At 46.1% G+C, this 23,464-nt stretch overlaps 1 protein-coding gene across 1 annotated transcript; it reads right to left on the reverse strand.

The window, feature by feature from the left end:
* Nucleotides 1-974: 974 nt before the first annotated feature.
* Nucleotides 975-19,787, reverse strand: phldb2a (pleckstrin homology-like domain, family B, member 2a). Its single transcript, XM_084474699.1, has 15 exons — nt 18,751-19,787; nt 17,942-18,274; nt 15,492-15,626; nt 14,693-14,830; nt 11,319-11,459; nt 9,336-9,446; nt 8,876-8,965; nt 8,581-8,727; nt 7,869-7,968; nt 7,328-7,526; nt 6,909-6,999; nt 6,473-6,619; nt 5,794-6,013; nt 4,593-4,678; nt 975-3,349 (listed from the first exon to the last, which is right to left on the reverse strand). Exons 1-15 carry the CDS (start codon nt 19,720-19,722, stop codon nt 3,209-3,211), a joined length of 3,051 nt encoding a protein of 1,016 aa, XP_084330825.1. The 5' UTR covers nt 19,723-19,787; the 3' UTR covers nt 975-3,208.
* Nucleotides 19,788-23,464: the final 3,677 nt, after the last annotated feature.

The following is a 23,464-nucleotide window of genomic DNA, read 5'->3' on the forward strand; positions in this document are numbered from 1 at the left end:
TTTTATAACCACCCAGGTGGGAATACAATGGTGTGTGTGTGGGGGGGGTGTGTGTGTGTGTGTGTGTGTGTGTGTGTGTGTGTGTGTGTGTGTGTGTGTGTGTGTGCCTTTGTTCCTGCACGTGTGCATGTGTGTGTCTGTGTTTGCTTATGTCTCTTGAGGCAGGATGTGATTCTTGAAACCTAATTTTATTTTATTTCACACTTTATTCCGTACGTTTCCATGACAACCACACTAGGGCAGCCAATGAAAGCCTGTGAATTCGGGGGGGGGGGGGGGGGAGTTTGTCAACACAAGGACTAATTAGTGTGCACGCTTAGTGCACAGAAGCACTTCTTCCCAGACTACAAACTACACTGTGTTGCATTGCTTTTCGTGCATTGTTTACTGGTGATACAAAGTCGTTTTAACAGCTATAGTATCTCATACTTTCACAGTCACTTTTTTTTTTAACCCAACCAAAGCAAACCTTTGGTTAACCTCCTCTAAATCCATAAAGCGCTCAAACGTTTCAGTGTGTGCAATCAGTGTGTCATGTTTGAGATTAATAACTTTTTTTACCAAAGCCTCTTAAAATCTCTCTACTAGCCATCCTTGCTGCTAACGGGCAAGTTTTGAGCGTAGCTCGATTAAACTATCTATGTCAACGCAGATGGGCATTCCAGGCAACTGAAATTAGGCCAACAGTCCCCACACGCTGAGGGATGGCAGTGTAATTAAGTACACTTAACGCTAGAGTACACACAACTGCAGCGTGTAGCACCTGTCTCCACACATCTGATCTGATTATATGTTTATCCAGCAGAGTTTATCCACCAAACATGTGATTAGACAATACTGCTGACAAATACCACTACTCATTTGTTGAATTTTGTGGAATACTTGTCATGCATCTCAAGGACAATGGCAAGTGTAAAACATGGACAACACGGTTTGAATAAAAATCGATTTATTCGTATTGTTTATATAGCATCTTGAAAGTCTTTCAACGGTAAAAAAAAAAAAAAAATGGAATGTCCTTTAAAATAAACAATCTTTGTATACAAAACATTTAATATAAAATGTAGACAAAATATAGAACAATTGTGGTGTAAGGAAAGTGTCGTTCTGGGGAGGGGGGGGGGATAAACAGGCCACCAGGGGCCGTGTTAAGGCCGTGTTCAGGGGCCCTCGGTAGACCAAGCACACACAGCCCTGTAACTCGATCTGCTCTCTCTCATGAAACCGCAAGCTTTGTGGTCTGAGGAGAGTCACAACGCTAGTCACACGATGTTAAAAATATCTATAAAGCCTTAAGTCATATCTGGAAACAAGCTGGGTTTGTTTTCATCGAATGAAAAAAAAGAAAGAAAAATATTCAGTTTTCTGCTTTGTATGAGTTGCCATTTATGCAGCATTATGCATATTCACTTGATTCACTTGCAGAATGAATAACATGACTGTAATTTCATGCCATTAGGATTAAAGCAGTAGGCCTACATAACATATATGTAGGCCTACTATGGATATATTACAGTTATATTTAAATTGAGATATCGACTATGGAGCAGCAACCTGCTACAGCATGACGTCACGTGAATGATGCCCTCTGCTGGTGAAGACGTGTAATGGCGTGCGTTTTGCTGAGCCTGATATAGGTAAAGATTCGTTAATATTCTATAAAATCTGCTCTTCTGTCTCTCGTTTAGAGGTTAGAGCGTGTTAGCTGGTTTCCTCTGTCAGAGTTCCAGAGTGATTTTCATTTGAAAAAATTACAATGATAAGATGCTTAGTGCCTATTGCTTTGGTCTCGTAGATAAAGGTTTTCTGTACATAAACTACATTTTATGTCTGAGATGGTTAATGATAATAATGTAAATAACTAGAAACAAGAAATTATATATAATATAATGCTCTATTCATTTTAACAACTAACTATTGTTGAATGTTGAGTGATCAAGACCTTTATATGAAACAATAATAAACAAAAATAGTACATAAACTACGTTTATGTACATTCGATGATTCTGTGTACCGGTAGTTTTTCAGTGGACGGGCATGTTTGAAATTTCACAAAATCAGAATGATGTTAATTGTAAGATGTTATATACAATTAGACAGACACTTTCATACAAAAACTTCTAAAAACCATGAGTGCATACATTCCTGAGAATGGGTGGACCCAGTGGGAATCAAACCCCTAGCCCTGGCAGTGTTAATGCCAATATGCCATAACCAATGGAGCAGGGCAGGACCACACATTTCATAATACTGAGAATTGGATGAATATAAAATATAAGTATCATATAATGTCCATGGCTAACTTCTGGGGAAATAATATCGCTATGATTTAATAACGCTTATTTGATATAGCTATGACTTTATGTTGCCTGGAGTTTGCACGTGATGGTTTCATAGATCAACCATAGCTCAAGGACGGATATTGGAAGCAGAGTTAGGAACTTACCCAAAATATATGTGTGATATTTCGGCACTCCAATAGTCAGCAGAAAATAGGGGAATAAGCTAACAGCTACATTGCTGATTAGATATGCAAATAATAGGCATTCATGATACATCAACAACAACACTTAAAACATGATCAAACAAAACACATTCATTGTCCTTCCGATTGTAGCTTAGTGACATTTGGTACTGTAAAATTGGAGTGAATCTGCGTCTGTATGGGAACACCTTCTTCTTTACCTGATACTGATCCACTGTGGAAAGAACAGTTTCCACTCCTTATCTCCCAGTCAACGGTCCCCTCCGACGTCACAGGGGTGCTCCAGGTTCGTCTAGTGGCCGGGAGGATTCTTAGCTGATAGGCTTTGTGTTCAACTCCCAGTCGAAAGTTGGGGAGTTTGATTCTCATCTCAAAAGTTGGATGCTCAATTACCTTCAGAAAGGTTGTATGTACGACTCCCAGCCAAAAGGTTGAGTGTTCGATTCCATGCTGAATGGGTGTGTGTTCGACTCACAGCTGAAAGGTTGTGTCTTTGACTCCCAGCTAAAAGCACGTGTGTTTCGACTCCGAGGCAAAAGGCTCCCAGCTGAAAAGTATATTTTTGACTCCCAGGAAAAAAGTTTAGCTCCCAAAGATGACTACCTTTTATGGACTCTGCATCTCTGCATCTACCATCTGTCCAAATGGATGAAAGTGTAAAGAGTAACAGTAATCCTAGGGGGCCAGGACATAGCCAGCACCCGGGCTCCAGACCGGCCCGGGCTACACCATGAAGTGCATCTGTCCCTCTGCCCCGGTTACAATGACATCCATCCAGATCCTCATGGCCTCAGGGCTGGGGGCCACCATGTAGTAGACCCGGTCATGGGTCTTCACACTGAACGTTAGCAAGGGGTTGGGACTCTGAGAGAGAGAGAGAGAGAGCGAGAGAGAGATCAGAACAGACCACACATGTAATATGATGTAAATTATGTATATAAACAAAGAGAAAGAGCTGTATTTCCCCACCCACACAACAAGCGGTAACAAGCCAGATTATGATGGAGAACGTAAGTAAGTAAGGATGGCTTTGTTATATAGCATCTTATCAAACAAAAACTTGCAAAGTGCTTGACAGAAAGGATGCATGACAACAAACATCACAATACATAAAACCATAACATACAATGATAAAATAACAAGAACTGGCATAAACATTCAGCAGTAAAAACAAGTAAAAAAAATATGTAAAGGGGAGAGAGAAAAGACAACCCCGTACTAATACAAAGCACATCTGGACAAGTGGGTGTTTTTTTTTTTTAAACCATCAACAAAAAGGGCAGTTTGTATTGGATGGGAGGAAGGCTGTTCCACAGAGAAGGGGCACAAACAGAGGCGGAACCATCCCCTTTGGTCTTCAGTCTGGCACCAGGGGACAGACAGAGTCCCCTGGTCAGAGCATTGAAGGGATCGAGACATTCTGAGGGGAGTAACAAGTTCTGAAATATAAGTTGGGCAAGACCAGTAAAGCTTCGAAGCCATTTAAAAGTATTTGGAAATGAACCCTTTGTTCCATTTGCAGCCAGTGAAGTGACGTTAGGACAGGCTGGATGTGGCAACCGCGCCTGGACTCTGTCAGACGCCTGGCTGCACCGTATTGGACCAAGGATCCAAGCGGAAAGATGAGGTGGCCAGGGATAGAGTCAGTGCTACTAAGTATGGATTCAAGCTCATACACCACAAGACAGAGGGCCTTGTGAAGAGATAATCATCGCTACAGCAAATGTTCTGTTGGAGAGGTAGGAGGAGAACTTCCTGATAACATCACCCAAACACAAAGCCTATGGAGGAAGGGGAAGTGGTCGAATTTTTTATTGTGTTGCTGGAGATGGATGGGTCCAGCAGAGGCTTTTTAAGGAGGGGCTGAGAATGAGATAGCGGACTTAGTTGTAAGTCATTCACAATGCTTGCTCAAAAGGGGTGCAGTACTAGACATGACACCACAGGAAATGTTTGAAAAGAAGATTCTGGGTGAAATAGAGAGAGAGACACACAATGAAAATAAAAGAGAGTGACACACAATACAAATGAAGTCTGTAACTTATGGAGAAAAACCCTTTGTATACACGGACACTGTGCTCAGAGAGACACACAGGGACAAACGTACTTTGTGTGCGCTCTTTAGGTGGTCGTAGTAGACCTCCTCGATGGCCTGGAAGTAGAGGACACCTTTCATCTTGGTCTCGTGTTTATCTGCAGCCCAGAACACACACACACACACACACACACACACACACACACACACACACACACACACACACACACACACACACACACACACACACACACATACACACACACACACACACACATATACACACAAACATACACACACGCATGAACACAAACACGCACACACATACACACAAACACACACACACACACACACGCGCAGGAACACAAACACGCACGCACACACACACACACACACACACAAACACGCACGCACACACACACACACACACACACACACACACACACAAACTTAGTTTAGAGCGAACTGAATAAAAAAGCCCCTTCCATTAAAGCTTACATTCCTCAAATAAACATTGAGACACGCAAATGATGTCACAGCTTTCGTCTTCCTTTTAAGGTATTGCTGTTATTTTTGTATTGCTTTTGTATTGCTTATTTTTAGATATTACAGATTTTTTACTAGTTATTCTAACTTATATTCTTTGTTTGGACACTGAGAGTGCCTGTCAACCAAGCTCCATATAAGTGGAAAGTATGTTTGCCCAAAAAAGCAGCTTCTGATGTAGTTAAGTCAATGCTCAGACTAAGAGTGACTGACTGACTGAGACAGAAAGGGAGAGCTGAATACGTTACGATACACTTTATTTTATCCCCGAAGGGAGAAACTGGGTTGGTCTCCCATGCAGTGACACGACAGTGACACAACCTTACACATAGACTCACACACTTACATCACATTACATACAAAGAGGGGGCCTTATTACTGCACAGTACACAACATGAAACCACACCGCAAATTAAACATTTGACATAGTAGTAAGACATTAGTATCATGGAATGACCAGGATGGGGGGGTCGGGCGTCAGAATTGGGCCGTGAACTTGTTGGAGGTGGGTGGTGTCCTGATAACACACAGGACTCTCACAAGACGCCGGGGCCACACTGTCAACGTATTCTGGGTATTTTGGATTCTAAATGTTTAGGAACCCCTGAACACAAGGAGAGAGGGTGTGTGTGTGTGAGTGTGTGCGTGCCTGCGTGCGTGCGTGCATGTGTGTGTGCGTGTGCGTGCGTGTGTGTGTGTGTGTGTGTGTGTGCGTGCGTGTGTGTACCTGCGTAGTAGGTCAGGGTCCGTCGGTTCTGGTCGAACACGAACCAGCGCTTCTTCCAGGTCTTGATCTTGCCGCCCATCTTGACCAGGAAGCCGCGGCAGGTCTTGTCGGTGATGGCGAGGTGGAAGCAGGCGTCGGGGTTATGCCCCGCCTCCTCGATGTGGCCGTGGAGGTCGAAGTCGTCCTTCCTCACCGGGAGGTACCGTGTCAGAATCCTCGACTGCTGGCGGAGGAAGGGGGACGATCAGGGGGACCACACAGACCACAACAGCGTTCCACTAAGAGAGGTTGAGATTCAGATTCAACACCACCAATACAGGGTGTTGTAGCGGTGAGTGGGTTCAACTCCCATATTGAGCCCGTACTGATCAAAGCCCTTGCATTTGCTGTATTATGAATGTTACAAAGTGGGTGTCAGTGTCAACACTGTTCGGCTCTCTGGTAAGAAAACCCAAACGGAAATCTTCTAGATTGCAACTTTCAGGAGCAGGTAGGGGGATTGGTCATCTGACTCAGAGACGCCAACAGGTAGTGGGGTTTGAACCCAGGACCTTCCGACTGGGAGTCAAACACTAGAACCACTACACTGTTCTGCCACTACTAGACTATAGTGCCCTCTACCTGGTACGACGGTAGGGTACAATATAGTGGGGTTAGGTTTAGCGAAGCTCAGACGTACCTGTGATCGTTGCTTCTCCCTCAGCTTCACCTCCCTCTCGATGAGCCTCTGCCTCCTGGTGGTCTCCTCCTGCAGGCGCTTCTCCAGGTCCTCCCTCCTCCTCCGCTCCTCGTCCAGAGCCAGCCGCCGCATCTCCATCTCCCGCTCCTAAACACAGGGGGATGCCCTCGTAAACAAGTGAACACGACGGCTAGTAGTCAATTAAATGTAGCCTCACTTATAGATAACTTGATGGTCATTTTAAATTATAGTTATTTTAGTGTGTAGTTATAAGGTTAGTTAATCTTATCATAAGCTTGGTTTATAGCTTAGATAATTGTTTACCTTGGCTTATAGTTATCTTAATCATAAGTTAGCTTATGTCATAGATATCTTAGCTTATCAATAGCTTTGCTTCTATCTATGGTAGCTTATGGTCGCTTATGGTGTTTGATACCCTGTACTCCAGGAGCTTCTGCTTCTCCGCCTGGGCCTCTCGTAGGAGCCGCTCCATCTCCTCCAGCTTGGCCATGTTGGCCGTGCTCGCACTGTGGGACACACACGGAGGTCATGGGTCAAACACAGCAGTCATCAGTCCAACGGGCTGTGTGACGGACGGACCCACCGACCAGCCTGTCCAGTGGACGGCAGTATAACCGGCAGGCTTGTAGGTTGATCCATCCGTCATCATACAACACATCACACCTGGTGCTGATAAACAGTGGCAACTTCAACTCTTGTCTAAAACCTTAATCAACTTCTCCAAGTGGAACCTGTCACCCAGTTGGCTGGGTTAGCGGTCGTCCACCCGGCCTTTCCCCTTCCCCCCAACGCTTTAGCGCTGTGCTTCATTTAGCGTTGCGAGGTCTCCTGCACCTGGAGATGTTGTCGGGCGACCCTGCGGAGAAGCTGGTCTCCATGCTGTCTGAGCTATCCACGCTGATGGTGTCGGACGCGTGGCTGTTGACCGAGTAGGAGAAGGGGTCCAGGAACACGTTGGATTCCGAGACCGTGCGGCTGCACAGGTCGCTGCGTCTCTGTCTGTCTTCGCTCATGAGCATGTGGCCGTTGTTGCCTGATGAAGGGAATAGAATAGGTTAGAACGGAATAGAACATAACAGATCATAATAGAAGAGATGAGAAGAGAAGATGATCGAATAGAATAGAATTAAAATAGTTTCTTTCTTCAGTTTGGTAAATTAGGCTAGAATAACATACTTATTGTTCCCTCTAGGGGATTAACATTATGAGTGGTTTATTATTTTAATAACACTTAAACATCCCATTTAGAATATACATGGTGAGAGAGTCAGTGTCAGGGGACTACTGTAGACCCTTTAATAGGCTATCTCAGATGGGGTTTACAGTACTTAAAATGTACATGTAAAAGTTGGTGGGCGTGTGGGTGTGGACTCACTCTTCATGAGGCGCCGGGCCTGGCTCAGGTCCCGGGACACAGAGAACACCTGGGGGACCACGCTGCCACAGCTGTTGCTCTGAGACAAGGGGATGTGGACCTGGACAACACACACATACACACACACACACATGCTTAAGGAACATGGTTCAAAGGGTTTAAACATGGTTAAAAGAGGTTGTGGAACCTGGGTGAAAAGGTTTCAAACATAGTTGAAAGAGTTATGTTAACATGTTTCAAAGGATTAATAAAATATGAATAAAGAATAAAGAATGTCAAACATGGTTCAAAAGGTTAAGAACATCGTTTTTAAACAATTTTAAAACATGGTTCAAAGGCTTCACGACATGGCTCAATTGGGTCTAGAACTGTTTGCGTCTCAGTTACAATTGCTGTCTCCCAGCAAAATTGGATTCACACCCAAGCGGTTAGTTGACATAACTTAAGCTACTTAAGTTACAAAGTTACAGTACTTCAGACACAGTACTTGGCTGGTTAAAGTATTACGCTTATTATGGCACTTAGCATGTGCGGGGTACTCAGCAGGTAAGGTGACTTAATGTTACGGCACTTATCCTGGCATAGTTCTCAGCATGTTGGGATATTTGGTCTGCTTAGCATTCTGGGTAATATCGAGGTCAAACAAACCCCTTTGGTCTATTAGGCTCCAGCCTCTATCGGTTTTGGACGGAGCAGCCACCGTAGTGCTTACCTTGTGACCCAGAGTCCTCCCGTAGGAAGGAGAAAGGAGCTGCTGGCTCCTCATGAGAGACAGACTGTCACTCAGAGCCGAGGAGGTGGAGTTTGAGGAGCTCTCATGGCTGCTGCTCCTTCTCTTCTCCTTCAGAGCACTCAAATGCTGGAGCAGGAGGAACAAAATGAGACCAAACACAAAGGACAACATCATGGTTATGTGTCTGTCTGGGGGTGAAAGTGAGTAAGTGGGCATGTAGCACCAATGCCATTCTACATACGCAATGTCTTCTGTGTTTGGTTCTTGCTGTTACCTCTTTAATGGTGACCGGGTTGTTGGCGAAGGACTGTCCACCAGACAGCTCGGCGTACTTCCCTTCCAGCGCCACTAGGTGATCCTTTTCCTGCAGACAGACGTCCACCGGTTACAATATGAATCACCCCATTCTCAAACACATCATTAAGATCTGGACTTACACTAGCGTCAGGTATGTCATTAAAGAGACGTTAGGTCAGGTATGTTATGCATCAAGGATGCTCAAGAACGCCATCACGCCAGCAACTAGAATGTGGACATTGGGGGATGGAACCCAGAACCTTTTGGCTGGGTGTCGACCACCCCACTACAATGCCCCCAGACGAGCAGGACAGGACCTAGCGCTAAGTGTCTTTACACACTCACACTATTATACCGTGCCAGAGGTTGCACCCAGCGACCATCCTCCTGTTGCCAGGCGACCGTCTCCACCTCCCTGTGGAGGGCCGGGTTCTTACCTTGTGTAGCATAAGGAGCAGGTTCTCCTTCTCCTTCTGGAAGTTCTGCCTCTCCTGCTGGGCCTGGAGGGAGATCTGAGTGGACTGCTTCTTCAGGGTCATCAGCCTCTCCTAGGGAGATATATATAATATATATATATACATACATATATATATATATTCATTTAGATATACAAACATACATGTATATACATATATATTTAAATACAAACAAAGTTACATTATGCAAGCATTGCGATTTCAAGTAAACTCCTGTCAAACTTTTGAAAACAACTGCTCCCCCACACCCCCCGGCCCCACCACCCCCCAAAAAAGTGAAACCTGAAAAAAAAAAAGTAACATGAGATTTCTCTAAGCTGCTGCAGAATCAGAGCATTAAACCTAGATCCTGATAGCCTTAGCGGCTACATGACAGAATGTGTTTTCAGAAACACATTTAAAATGTAAATGTTTTGCAAATTGTACCTTTCAGACACCGACTACACCTACAATCAAAGCGTTGTGCATGCCACACAGTACACAGATGATTCGCCTGATCAGGAATAGAGGCTTTTGATTTGAATGTGCCAGACAGTGAGCTGAGGTGTTTTTAATTAACAAGCTGCAGGTGGTGTGAGCAGGGAAACTGTATTTATAGAATGGAACTTGTTTCCTCTCTCTATGGAGTCGATAAAATGAAAGTCTCCATTTCAGAATTCCTTCTTATGTGATATATATCACATTAAAATAACATCACATCATTACTTCTATTTTTCACATTGAACTTGGCAATTTTGAAAACTTCCTTTTAGCTTCCATTTAATTAAATGCTTTCAGTTTCTCTGGATAGTAATTTGTGCTTACCATATTTGGTACTGATTAGATTAGTTCATAGGCTATGCTGCAAACCTCACAATAATGCAGCTTAATTTTGATGCATAACCTGATAAATAACAATCAACCACACTATAACAGAAATGTGGGCAGCAATCAATGATTGAAATACCAAACAGGAATCAGATTAATGGGATGTCTGTGTGTTGCTTTGTAGAGGTTGGTTTCTAGCTGTTAAAACAACCTTCAAAGTCGCACATGCATTCCCCCATGGTGCATCACATGTTGGACCTCTGGGCAACGCAACCATACTGAAACACTTTGGATCTGCTCTCTCTCTGGTTTCTCTTTCTCTCTTGCTCTTTCTTCTATGCGCCTTTTCTCACTCCCTCCAGACTCAATCATTCCCTCTCTGTTTCTCTCTCACACCATTTCAGCGTGTCTACTCTCTCCCTCCCTTTGCATTTCTGTAGAATCTCTCTCTCCCTCTCTCTCCCTTGTCACTTTCCTCTCTCCTCTCCCTATCTCAATCTTGTTCCAGTCTATTTCTGTCTCTCTCTCTCTCTCTCTCTCTCTCTCTCTCCATCTCTGTCCCGATCTCTCCTTCCGTCTCGCTCTCTTTCACTCTCTATCTCTCCCCGTCCTCTCTCTCTCTCTCTCTCTCACTCTCTCTCCCCATGTGTGAACAGTTGTTTCCCATCTGGTCTGTGTCGCTGAAAGGTTCCGCTGGCGTTTCAACGTGACTCATTTCATGTTGACACTTTTCATCAGCCTGATATGTAAATGTGTGGTTATGTTAAAAGAACTGTGAACACTGTTCATGCTGACTTTAAGATTAATTGTTTCGCATCACATCACTGTATACAGAATAAATTATGATCCGGTAGAACTATCGTTAAATGTGTTCATTCGTGTTCGGAAAATGGATCCCTTTTAGACGTTGTTTTAAAAATGTAACAATTATTTGTTAACTAAATTTACTCATGCAAAATAAGTGTGTGTTTTTACAGAGCAAAAAAAAAAGACTTAAAGCAAAAACAAAAGTAAACCGCAGCCGATGGGGAATAGCTGGCTAAAAATAACATGAAGACATGCACGACAAGTGAGAAGAACTACGCACTCCAACAGGCAGGGGCATGCCAGCATGAGAACATGCACAGGGCTCTGCACCTTGCGTGTGACGGTGCTGCGCTGGCACTCGGCGATCTCCCTCAGGAGCGTCTGAGTGTGGTTCTCCTTCTCCTCCTCCTGGCTCAGCTCCTTCTCCAGCTGCTGGAACTCCACGTCCTCCTGGGCCCTCACCTCCTCTCCCTGGTGGTGATACATAGACACACATACACATGAATACACACATAGAAACACACACTCCATGGCCTTCTCCCTCAACTCCTCTCCCTGGTGGAGATACATAGACACACAACACACAATAATACACACATAGAAACACACACTCCATGTCCTCCTCTTTCACCTCCTCTCCCTGGTGGAGATACAAATAGATACATGATACACAATAATACACACATAGAAAAACACACTTTGACCCCTCATTCTTCCCCACTTCGTCCCGGTAGATAAACACTTAGGCACACATAGACATTAATACACACACAGATTCACAAGTAAAGGTAAATACACACTGATTATTACACAGTAATACGCACATTATTACACATTAGTACACAGACATGAACAGGAATACACACACATAAATACACATGTTTAGACACACACACACACACACACACACACATAGATATAAACAGGAATACACATGCATAAATAAACAGGCTTAGACACACACACACACACACACACATAGATATAAACAGGAATATACACACACATCAATATACCCACACACACACCCACACACACAAGCACACACACACACACACACACACACACACACACACACACACACACACACACACACACACACACACACCCATACACATACACACAAAGAATGACATTTATTCCAGAAACAACGAGTTCACGAATGTCTTATCAAAAGTGAACTGCAGGTTACAGCACCAGAAGAGACAGAATGGCGACGTCTACACTCTACATGTTATTGAGTGTCTGTAGCCTAGTGGTCTGGGGTTCCAGACCACCCCAGCACTGCCACGCTCTATAAGCAGCATACATTCTACCACAGGACATTCCAACATCTGGTGTTTTCATAATGGTGGTGGGGGAGCTGGAGCCACAATCTACAGCCAGAGGAGAGGGGGCTCCCTCTCTCTGCTAATATCTTTCTGAAACCCTTCAGTGGCATCATTTTCATTAGTCGATGCCATCTTACGATATGAATTTGTGATCATGAATATGGACACGCATTAGAGAAATTTAAAAAAAAATGCATTAGGATATTGCCATAAGGTTTGAATGCATGTTTTTTTTTATTTGCTTGAGTACATTTAATAACTGAAAAGCAGACTTGAGGTGTATTTAGGTAGCATTAATGCTGAACAGCCATGTGTTATGCAATAACCTTTGTATTTATTGAAATTGTTTAGATAAGATATCTATATTTATTCCATGACTTAAAACCCTGCTTGTGCTGTGAACAGCTAATTCTATTTTTTGTAATTATTTACCAACTTATCACTAAAGCTGTTAATCATCTTTAAACCTGAATGCTAAAAACAACCATCCCTTCCTACATACACTTCCAAAAACTGCACCAGTCTCAAACAAACATTCATACATTAAAAAGCCCCTACTTTACCACCAGGTGTGATGTTGATTAGCCATCACAACAATTTCAAAGTCAACTCACATCACAAGTGGGAGTCCCCACCCAGATGTATGATGTAGATAGATAGATAGATTGAGCTATCAATGTAGATTGATAGATAAATCTATCAATGTAGATAGATAGATCAATCAATCAATGCAGATAGATAGATCGATATATCAATGGGCAGAAATAGGTTGATTTATCAGTGTAGATAGATAAATTGAACAAGCAACCTACCCTACTTGTGATGTCACACCTGGTGATAAAATAGGTGCCCTTTAATAAATGATTGTAGCATGTGTTAGATGGTATTCTTAAGTAATTTTACTCCCTGATGCTAATACCTCATGCTAGGTGTAAGCCAGCCACTACAGACTTCCAGCGTCCTTTAATCTTAAACCCCACAGAGACCCAGAGGGAACAGCTGTGTGGGCTAATCGCTACACATGGAAGTCATTTCCACATCCAGGCTAACTGACACCAGAATAACTGACACCGGGGTCTCCACGGGCGTTTCTTGAAGAAGGAGGGAGGAGACGACCACATCAACTGTAACAAGGTTGAAATACAAGGACCATAAACACTGGCAAATAATGCCGACAAGTAAGCGGTGACCAGACGTCCCAATTCTCTGGGGTCAGGCTGGACCATGGAGTTGTTTTATAAAAAATAGGGTAGCGATTTTGAAACGGCAAAGGTTCTAGCTTGCTCACAGATATACATTTCTACACAGTTGGTATAAGTCTATCTGAGGCTGTGATGCGACCTCGCTATGCAGGTGGCTATCGATCAGCTCTATATATAACATAAGCGATACAAACACTCATAAATAATAGACTAGATAGAATACATAGATAAACTATACAATACAGAACGATTCCCTATTCGATCAACCGTCTGGTTTTGGCTGATTGACCAAAGCTTAGAACACATCATAGTAAACTATTGGGCCCCATTTTTTTTATTATTATTATTTATTATTATTATGTTTTTATAAAAAACTTTTTTTACTACAATACTGCATTAACCCATCCTGAGGGCTAGGCAATCTGCCCGCTCATGTTTTATTTGCTCTGGCAGAAGGATGGCACCCCCAGCCCTTCTGGCCCCTCCATGCAGACTGATTTCCAGCCGTCCTGGCCTGGGTCAGGCCTTTACAACCGTTTATCTGATTTGGGGCTGGTTTGATACAATGACTTCATGACCAGGATGGCAGCCGCTGGTGTGGACCTGTCTGTTGAATCTGCTATTGTGACGGGATTTAACCAATATTGTGGTTCTCACCTGTTGATAACACCCCTTGTAAATCGCAAATTAACTTTTTATTTGACATTTTCCATCACAACAGGAAAAACAAAGTTATGCCTTTTTTTCAGTTCAGAAAAAAATACTATATTGAAGTGTTGTTGATATATGGACCGCCAAACTATGCATGAGTGGAAAACGCTTAACGAAAAAGGGGAAAGGAAGAAGGCTATTTGTAGTCTTGGAAGTTATAGTTTCATACCATCATTGAACATTTAAGATATGACATTTACCCATATCTGATCTATTTTGCCTGCTTCTTTGAAGAAATAGCTCATCTTGAAAAGTTTATGGCAGCGGTTTTCAAACTGTGGTTCCAGTACTACAGCTCCCCCTTCTCCAGCACCCTGGATTGAGCCAAACAAATATGAAGCTACATAAAGTGAAAAGCCTCATTACCCCAGATATGAGCTTGTCTGCCATCAGACTGATTTGAGCGACTTGGAAAAGGGCAATACTGTTTTGTTATATTATTAAAAGTTCACAGTGTTACCCGATTCATCTCGATGCGGTTGGTCTTGTCGATGCTGTGGATCTTTCCGTTGAGCTGCTCCAGAGACTCCTTCTCTTTCTGCAGCTGGGCCAACTCAGAGTCGTGTTCTCCGTCAAGCAGAGCACACTCCACCTCCATCTACATTGAGAGACCCGGGACACACACAACAACACTGGAAAGCAGATAGTGGATGTAGATCCTGCTATCTCTGTTGACTCTAGAAGGCACTTGATGAAATGTACTCTGATGTAACACACACACACAAATAGTATAATAATTATGAACCTCATCTCACCGCTTTCTAAAGCTACTCCCCACTCTGTCCTGTTGTTGGTTTTTAGAGACTAGCTTGGACAGCGCTCCTCGGGTTTGGATTGCATGCTTTGATTGTTCTCAGCCTTGCTGATCTCGCACTGGATCAAAGCGTCTGCTAAACGACTAAATGTAAATGTGAAAAATCATCTGTTGTTTCTTTCAACAAGACCAAATGAAAGTGAGTCAGAGGCTATGATGTAAGCTGCTAAGACCCTCCTCATACATAATGAATGAGGGTCTCAATACCCGGAAGCATGACCCGGGTTGCTCTCTCCACTCCACTCATTTACATTTAGTCGCTTTTATCCAAAGTGGAGCTTTGAGGCGGTGAACAATCACAACATACCTAAGAACATAAGAATTCCAGAAGCTCTGAACTGTTAAAGTGCGGCTTCGAGCTTGTTTAACAGGGAAACTTTCAATTTATAACTTTTAATTGACTCAAAGCGAGCTCCACTGAGACACGGCGAGGACAGGGGACTACCTCTCTGATGGACTCGTCCATCTGGTTGTCCAGCTCTTTGATCTTCTGCTCCAGCTCATCAATGTTGTTCACCACCTGAACCCTCTCCTCCTCCATGTGGGTCACTTCCTGTTTCAGCTGCATGCTCCCCAGGACCTGAGGAGTCAAAGGAGTCCATGGAAACGTTAAGATTAGATTACATGAAGACGCAAAATTACTGTCCAATGTGTCTAAGGTGAGCCAGTATTGTCTGATCTATCAATCTACCGATCTGTAGAGGATGTTATTGTTTTATGTTATTTATTTTCTGAGCAGTTGTTTTCCTGAGGGAACTCAAACCCCCTAATTACCCTAATTCCCCATCTGGGATTAATAAAGTACATCTCATCTTATCTAACCCTGGCAGTGTTGTGGTCAAGCTCTACTAAGCATGTAATAGACTGAGCTACACCCTAGTACCCTAGTATAGACTAACATTGAGGCCTGGCTTATTTTATATAACTCTATAAGTATAGTTGTTGTGGTTCCAGAATCATATTACCAGACAGCGATGTACCCTGTTAATAATAACAATCTTAATGTCTGGTCTCTCTTCTATTATTAAAAATATTTGTATGGGCATTTCTTAGGCCTTCATTGACAGGGCAGTGAAGACACACAGGGAAGTGAGTTGAAGGAGCTAGGTAATGACACGTAGCATAGGACTGCAGGTTGAATGGAGCCAGACAGACGTGGCCTGCTTCAAGGTCTGCTATATCTATCATGGTTCGTTTATGTCTAGGTAAGCTCTTCCTCCGGTCTGCCATTGCTCTTTCTTCCAGGGGAAAGTAATGCAAGTGATGTATGTTCTCAATATGCATATATTATTGCATGAATATACACAATATATTCAATATAAACACAATATATTCATGCAATAATGCAAGGTACAAACCGACGAGTACCCCCACACACCCCCCCCCCCCCCCCCCCACACACACACACAAAGAAACAAGCATCCACACATGCATGTATAAACACACACACACACACACACACACACACGCACGTAAACACGCACTGATTCCTATGGGCATTAAGCAATTTCCTTTTCTTCCCACCCTCCAAGAATCTGATTGGCCGATGGCTGGAGAGAAACTTTTTGAAGCAGAACTTCTTCATTAGAACCAGACGCAGGGTTCGGTATAATTTTTTTTATTAGCCCAGAGTGGAAAGAGTCGAGGCTATAACTCAGACAGATTTAGACAGCAGAGGAAGTGGACTAGGTGGAGGCTGATTCACTCACTCACTCACTCACACACACACACACACACACACACACACACACACACACACACACACACACACACACACAAACACACAAACACACACACGCCCACCAGAGCAATGTGGAGTTAGATGCCTCAGGAGATCTTGCCCATGACAGAATTGTAAACGAAAGCCAGGACCTCATTGGATGCATCGACAAGGCCCCTCCCCAGATGTTTTATCGCAGTAAGCCTATGACATCACCGATAGCTTAACAGTAAGTCTATGCTACCACCTCTATCGAGACTCAATGACAAAATAATGAACTTTTTCTTACTTGTATGTACATAAGGTATAGCCTAGGTTAAACCAGTCACCCCTCCTAAGTCTCAACAAGCTTCTTGGCCTTGGCAGTGCTTAGTTGTACAGCTGTTAGATTTCTCTGGCTTGTAAAAAAAAAAAACTTGCTCTTTGGAATTTTTGAAAACAAAGCGCTTCTTATAACTAATATATGCAGCAGATCTGTGAGTGCCTGCATGAGGATCCGTTACCATCTGCTTTGCAAATTTATTTTTACTGTGGCCCTGTTCATTATATATAAATCTTTTTTATATATAACACAGTATTTTTGGAATTGTTTTGGATGAGAAGGACAGCATCATGGCTGATAACAGACTCTAGAAACAGCTGCTTCATCTCTGGTCCTGCCCAACATACCAGCAGAGACAGGGAAGTATTTACGTAACTTCACTCCCTAGTTAGTAGGACTTACATATGGAAGAAAATATAAAGCTATTATAATCTGCAGACCAAAATACTAGCAGCTAAACAACAGCCCATTTTTTTAAATATTGGACTGACAGAATCTAGTAAATGCGCATTAGAGAGAGCGCGAGAGAGAGAGAGAGAGAGAGACAGAGACAGAGACAGCAAGTGCATGTGCATGATAGAAAGAGAGAGAGAGAGAGGGAGAGAGAGAGAGAGAGCGAGAGAGAGACGGAGCGAGAGATAAAGCGCGAGAGTGATAGAGAGAGGGAAAGAGAGACAGAGAGAGAGGGAGAGAGAGAGAGCGAGAGAGAGAGAGAGAGAGAGACAGAGACAGAGACAGAGAGACAGAGAGAGCAAGTGCATGAGGGAGAGAGTGAGAGAGAGAGAGGGAAAGAGAGACAGAGAGAGATAGGGAGACAGGGAGAGAGAGAGCGAGAGAGAGAGTGGGCTCCTACCTTGTCTCTGTGTTGGGAGGACGGTGAGGGGGCAGCATTGCGTAGGCCCACTGCAGGTGTATGGTCCCGGGGCTCCGGGTATCCCCCGGGCTGGCGCTGGCCCACCTGCTGGGCCTCATCCCCGCTAAGATAGTCCCTGGCTTTAGGCCCGAAGCCACTATCTGAGCCGGTGCCGTTGGGCGAGTCAGAGAAGACGGACTCGTCGTCGGACACCTGCAGCTTTTCCAGCTCCTTGTTGATCTTCTGGAGGTCTGAGACGGCCGAGCCGGCCTCCCTCTCGGGCGGCCCCCGCCCCGTGCACAGAGTCAGGATGGTCTCCAGGCGCTGGCTCTCCTGCACCCAGAGACGGGGACGTGCAGGGTCAGGTCAGCGGGAGCATCACTCACGTCACTTACAGCACTCATCTCTTCGGTTTCTAATGTTCACATTTTACTGAGTCCTTGATTCCTTTCTCAATTTGCGCTTACATCTACGTAGAAGTCTACGGTCAGGATGACTAGTCTACTGTTATCTGAGAAACTGGTTTACTTTAGGGATACTTCAGGGATCAAACCAGCGACTCAATCTGATCCACCCCCTGTTTAAGCCTGGTCCGCTGACAAGTCCCGCTCAAGTGAAGTCAGACACACACACACACACACACACACACACACACACACACACACAGACACACACACACACACACACACACACACACAGAAACACAAGAAACAACTACCCACACAAACACACACCTGATCCCTATGGGCCATGCCATGTCAAAAGACCACGTGACATCCAATCAAAAAAAGGTCCAGCATGCAACTCACCAGCCTCTGCACCCTCTGCTCGCGCAGCCTCTCGTCCCTCTGGTGCTGGTGGTAGTCCTTCAGCTCCTCCTTCCCGTTCAGCGAGCTGATGCTGCCCACGCGGCCCCCCGCCCCCAGCCCCTTGGTGAAGGACAGCCTCCTCTCCCCCCCGCCCAGACCCAGGTCCTCCAGGGCCTCACAGTCCAGCTCCAGCCCCAGGGAGCTGAGCGAGGCCATGCTGGCCCTCCGGGGGGGCGTGCCGGGCGGCAGCAGGCAGGCCGTCACTGTGACGTCGGGCGGCTGCTCCAGGGAGGACATGCTGCGGCGGGACACCGTCCTGCCGTCCCCCCGGGGGAGACGGGAGGGCAGGGACAGGGCGGGAGGCTCGGCCGCGCGGTGCAGGCGGGGCAGGGACCGGCTGTGGGTGCCCAGGCCGTTCAGGGACCCTGTGGAGTACTTCCTCTGCCGCTGGGCCTCACCGCCGCCGCCGTTCACGCCACCGCCGCCGCCGCCGCCACCAACTCTGGCCCGGTTCTGGGCGTAGAGCCGGCGTCCCATGCGGGGGCTGGAGGGCACGCTGGCCGCCCCGCTCCTCCTCTCCCCGCCGGGGGAGACCAGCAGCGACCCCCCGCCCCCTCCGTTGATGGAGTGCAGCAGGCTGTCCTGGGACTGGTGGCGGGCGTGGCCGTGGCGGAGGAGGCCGCCGCCGGGGCTGAGCGGACGCTCCCGCTGGCGTGGGGAGGGGGGCACGCTGCTGCTGGCGTAAGGGTAGGGCCTGGGACCGCCGGGTCTGGGGGCGCAGGGCGGGCGCTCGCTGCGCCCCAGCGCGGAGGCGGGGCCCTGCAGGAGCGGCCGAGTGGAGGAGGACGTGGCGGACTGCGCCGGCGGTGAGCTGGCACCGGAGGGCGGCGAGCCGTTGAGGTAGTTGCGGCTGAACTCGGCGGCGCGCAGGCTGGCCTCCAGGGCGCTCTTCCTGCGCTGCAGCGTCTCCATCAGGTCCTGGAGCTCCGCCTTGGAGCGGGAGCCGCGCAGCACCGCCCGGCCCGACGACCCCCCTCCGCCGCCACCGCCTCCACCTCCACCTCCACCTCCACCTCCACCTCCGCCCGGCTGCATCTTCAGGCAGTCTGGAGGAGGCAATCAGGATTTACATTATCATGACAAGTAGTGATTGAGCATTGACACACACAAACCCAAAGTGAGGCTGAGAATGTTCAAAAAACGGCCTAACTGGTTGTTATGGTGGTAGAGCTTTTTGTCCCATAGAAACGCATAATGTTTACATCAGTGGTAGGACGGTTAAATGATTTCAGCACCTGGGTGCCAGGCTCTATGTAATACAATAAGAAGCAAAGTTGCAGTGACTATGATGCATCCCCCCCCCCCCCCACCACACACCCCCCCGCCTCCCCCCTCGGGCCCCCTGCAGAGCCCACAAAGACCAGACCGCTGCTGAGTAAGGTTAGAAGGAGCGAAACCGTCTAGGAATGTCTACTCTCAGGCCGATCCAAAGCCAACACAGCAAATACAGCAAATACAGCTGTTTCTAAATAAGGAAAAACGCTGGCTGGCAAAGACTAAAGGCTACAACGACAACACACTGATATATATATATATCAAATATCCTTGTAATTATAGATATACTATAGGGACCCGGTTCTGGTGGGTGGGAGACCGTAGCTCCGGCCAGGGTTGTGTGTTGATGTTGTGGGGCGGTCCTCTGGGGTATTACCAGAGTCGTAGGACAGGGTGGTGAGGGAGCTCTTCTGGGGTGACGTTGTGTTCTTCATGGAGCTGACCTTTACCCTGTGGTTTAGATTAGAGAGGTTTCCTTTAGCAACAAGTTAACATACTAACAAAACTCACTAACCCATGCCCTAGAAATCTAGAGCTAACTTACTAATAGACTAATTTGCTACCTCATTTATGACACTGCTCTGTCAAATACCACTTCTGATTGGTGAATTGGGACATTAAGCAGTCCAATGCTATAAATAACAGGCCGCTGCTACACACACTATTCCCAACCATCAAACATTACAGACTATTTTATTTTTAAATCAATAAAAATGTTGCTTCATAAGGAGTTTATTTTGCTAACAATCCAACTAACTAACTAACCAACTTACCCACTGTCTATCTATAAAAACAACTAAATAACAAACTAACTAACTTAATAGCTAACTATAACTGACTTTAACTCACTGACTAACTATCCAACTACAACTAACTAAGTAACTAACAAACTAACTATTAAAACTAACTACAACTAACTAACTCACTGACTAGGTGTAAAACCAACCATCTAACCAACTAACTAACTAGCAAACAGTGAAATGCATGGGTTCACTGTGACCTCCTTGAGGGTTTTAGTAGGTTTAAACAGACATGAAATAAGAGTGAATAAATGTTTCAGTATGTAAACATTAAAGCGGATGTGACATCAAAGCAGGGCCTTCTCTCCCATTTCACCCTCTCTTCTCTTTTCTCTCATCTTTCCTGCGTTCTCATCCTGAACTGCTTTCAACTTGCTGCTGTGTGTGTTTTTGTGTGTGTGTGTGTGTGTGTGTGTGTTTATTCAATTTAATGCAACGGTGAAAACCAGAATGTGGCCGTCTAAAGGCCCCATATTACCTCAGAATAAGTTTTTAATTCTCAGGAAAGAGAGAGAGAGAGAGAGAGAGAGAGAGAGAGAGAGAGAGAGAGAGAGAGAGAGAGAGAGAGAGAGAAAGGGGAGTTTGTCATTCACAAAACTGTTTTATGACTAACTGAATTGTAATGGAAAATATATTTTCTGTTTCCAATGAAGAATTCCCACTAAAACTTCTTTGAGACCTCTGAGCCAAAACAACACACCTACGCACACAATACAGCCACAGAAACACACACACAAAATGCACACACACACACACACACACACACACACACACACACACACACACACACACACCACACTGTGTGTGTGTATGTGTGTGTGTGTGTGTGTGTGTGTGTGTGTGTGTGTGTGTGTGTGTGTGTGTGTGTGTGTGTGTGTGTGTGTGTGTGTGTACCTACCATCCTGCATCAATAATGCAACAACACAGTGATGTCTGGACACAAGGTTTCACCAGTGACATGCTGTATGACTTTACTATAACACATGGAAAACCCCGGCTGGAACCAAGCTCAGAATCAGATCCAGCAGAGGAGAGAGGTGGGGGAGAGATGGGGGAGTGGTGGGGGTGAGGTGAAGAGATGGAAAAAAAGTCCTGATTTCAATGAAAAATCCCTTTTCCCACACCTTATCTGGTGCAAGATCTGCAAGACCCTAACTATCTGTGGAAATATATTGGAGGGGGAATGTGTGTGTGTGTGTGTGTGTGTGTGTGTGTGTGTGTGTGTGTGTTGTGTGGTGTGTTTGTAGACGCCAATGAGGTTATTACAGTCGCCTCAAGTTTGGGTCCAAAACCCAACCCTCTCAAACCCACAAAATGATCTCCCCTCCCTCTCTTTTTCTCTCTCTCCCCTATCCCTCTCCCCTCGCTCTCTCCCTCTCCATCCCCGCCTCTCTCCCTTTCCTCCCTCTCCCTCCCTCTCCCCCCCGATCCCGGCCTCTCTCTCTCCCTCTCCCTCCCTCTCCCTCCCTCTCTCTCTCTGAGGATCTAGCGGTACTGGCACTCTTCCTCTCCCTCCCTCTCTCACCCTCTCCATCCCTCTCTCTCTCTGATGAGCTAGCGGTACTGGCTCTCTACCTCTCTCTCCCTCTCTCTCCCTCCCCCCCCCTCTCTCGCTCTCTCTCTCTCTCCCTCACTCACTCTCCCGCCCTCTCTCTCCCTCTCCCTCCCTCTCTCTCTCCGAGGAGCTAGTTGTATTGGCTCTCTCCCTCTCTCTCCCTCTCCCTCCCTCTCTCTCCCTCTCCCTTCCACTCTCTCTCTCTGAGGAGATAGGTACTGGCTCCTCGGGGTAAGTCCCCCCAGCTCCAGTGGAAACGTTGCTCTGCTCGCACCGGGGCTCTAATGGACCCTGCTGGTCGGGGTCCAGGAGTGGATGCTTGTGCGCTGCTGTAGCGCAACAAGAGACCGTCGGAAAGAGGAGGAGGAGGAAGTGGGGGGTGGAGGAGGAGAGGAGGAGGTGGAGGGTAGGGAGAAGGGGGAAGAGAGGGAAGAGCTCACTGGTAAGGAGAGAGGGAGGATGTCTCTCTCTAGGTTTCCTGGATGGAGAGAGAGGGGGGGGGGGCAGTGGAGGAGAAAGAGAAGGGGGAAGAGAGGGAGGATTGGGAAGAGACAGCTGAGAAGGAGAGGAGAGTGTCTCCCTCGGTTTCCTGGATGGAGAGAGAGAGAGAGAGAGAGAGAGAGAGAGAGAGAGGGAGAGAGGGGCAGTAGACAGGAAGTGGAGGATCGGTTTACACAGCCAGAGGAGGCCCACAATCAATCAGCATGACTTCACTCTCCAGCCTCCAAACCCCCCCAGCCTCATTTCACAGCCCTCCCCTCCTCCTCTCCTCTCCTCTCCCAGACTGGGAGACCGAGAGGGAGGCTACCCTGGTGTAGGAGAACATAAACAGTTTGGAATAGTTGAGCAGTATACGCGCTGTTGGCGCTCCAGTGCTGCTAGTGAAATGTCGTGTTGGTGGGTGCATGTGATGTACCGTGCGCGCACGCACGCACGCGCACCCACGCGCGCACACGCGCACACTTCCATTGAAGCCAGGTTTCAGCGAGCAGGCAACGACCAGACAGAACTGATAGCATCCATG

This window comes from Micromesistius poutassou, assembly GCF_964030765.1.
Source record: "Micromesistius poutassou genome assembly, chromosome: 10".
NCBI lineage: Eukaryota > Metazoa > Chordata > Actinopteri > Gadiformes > Gadidae > Micromesistius > Micromesistius poutassou.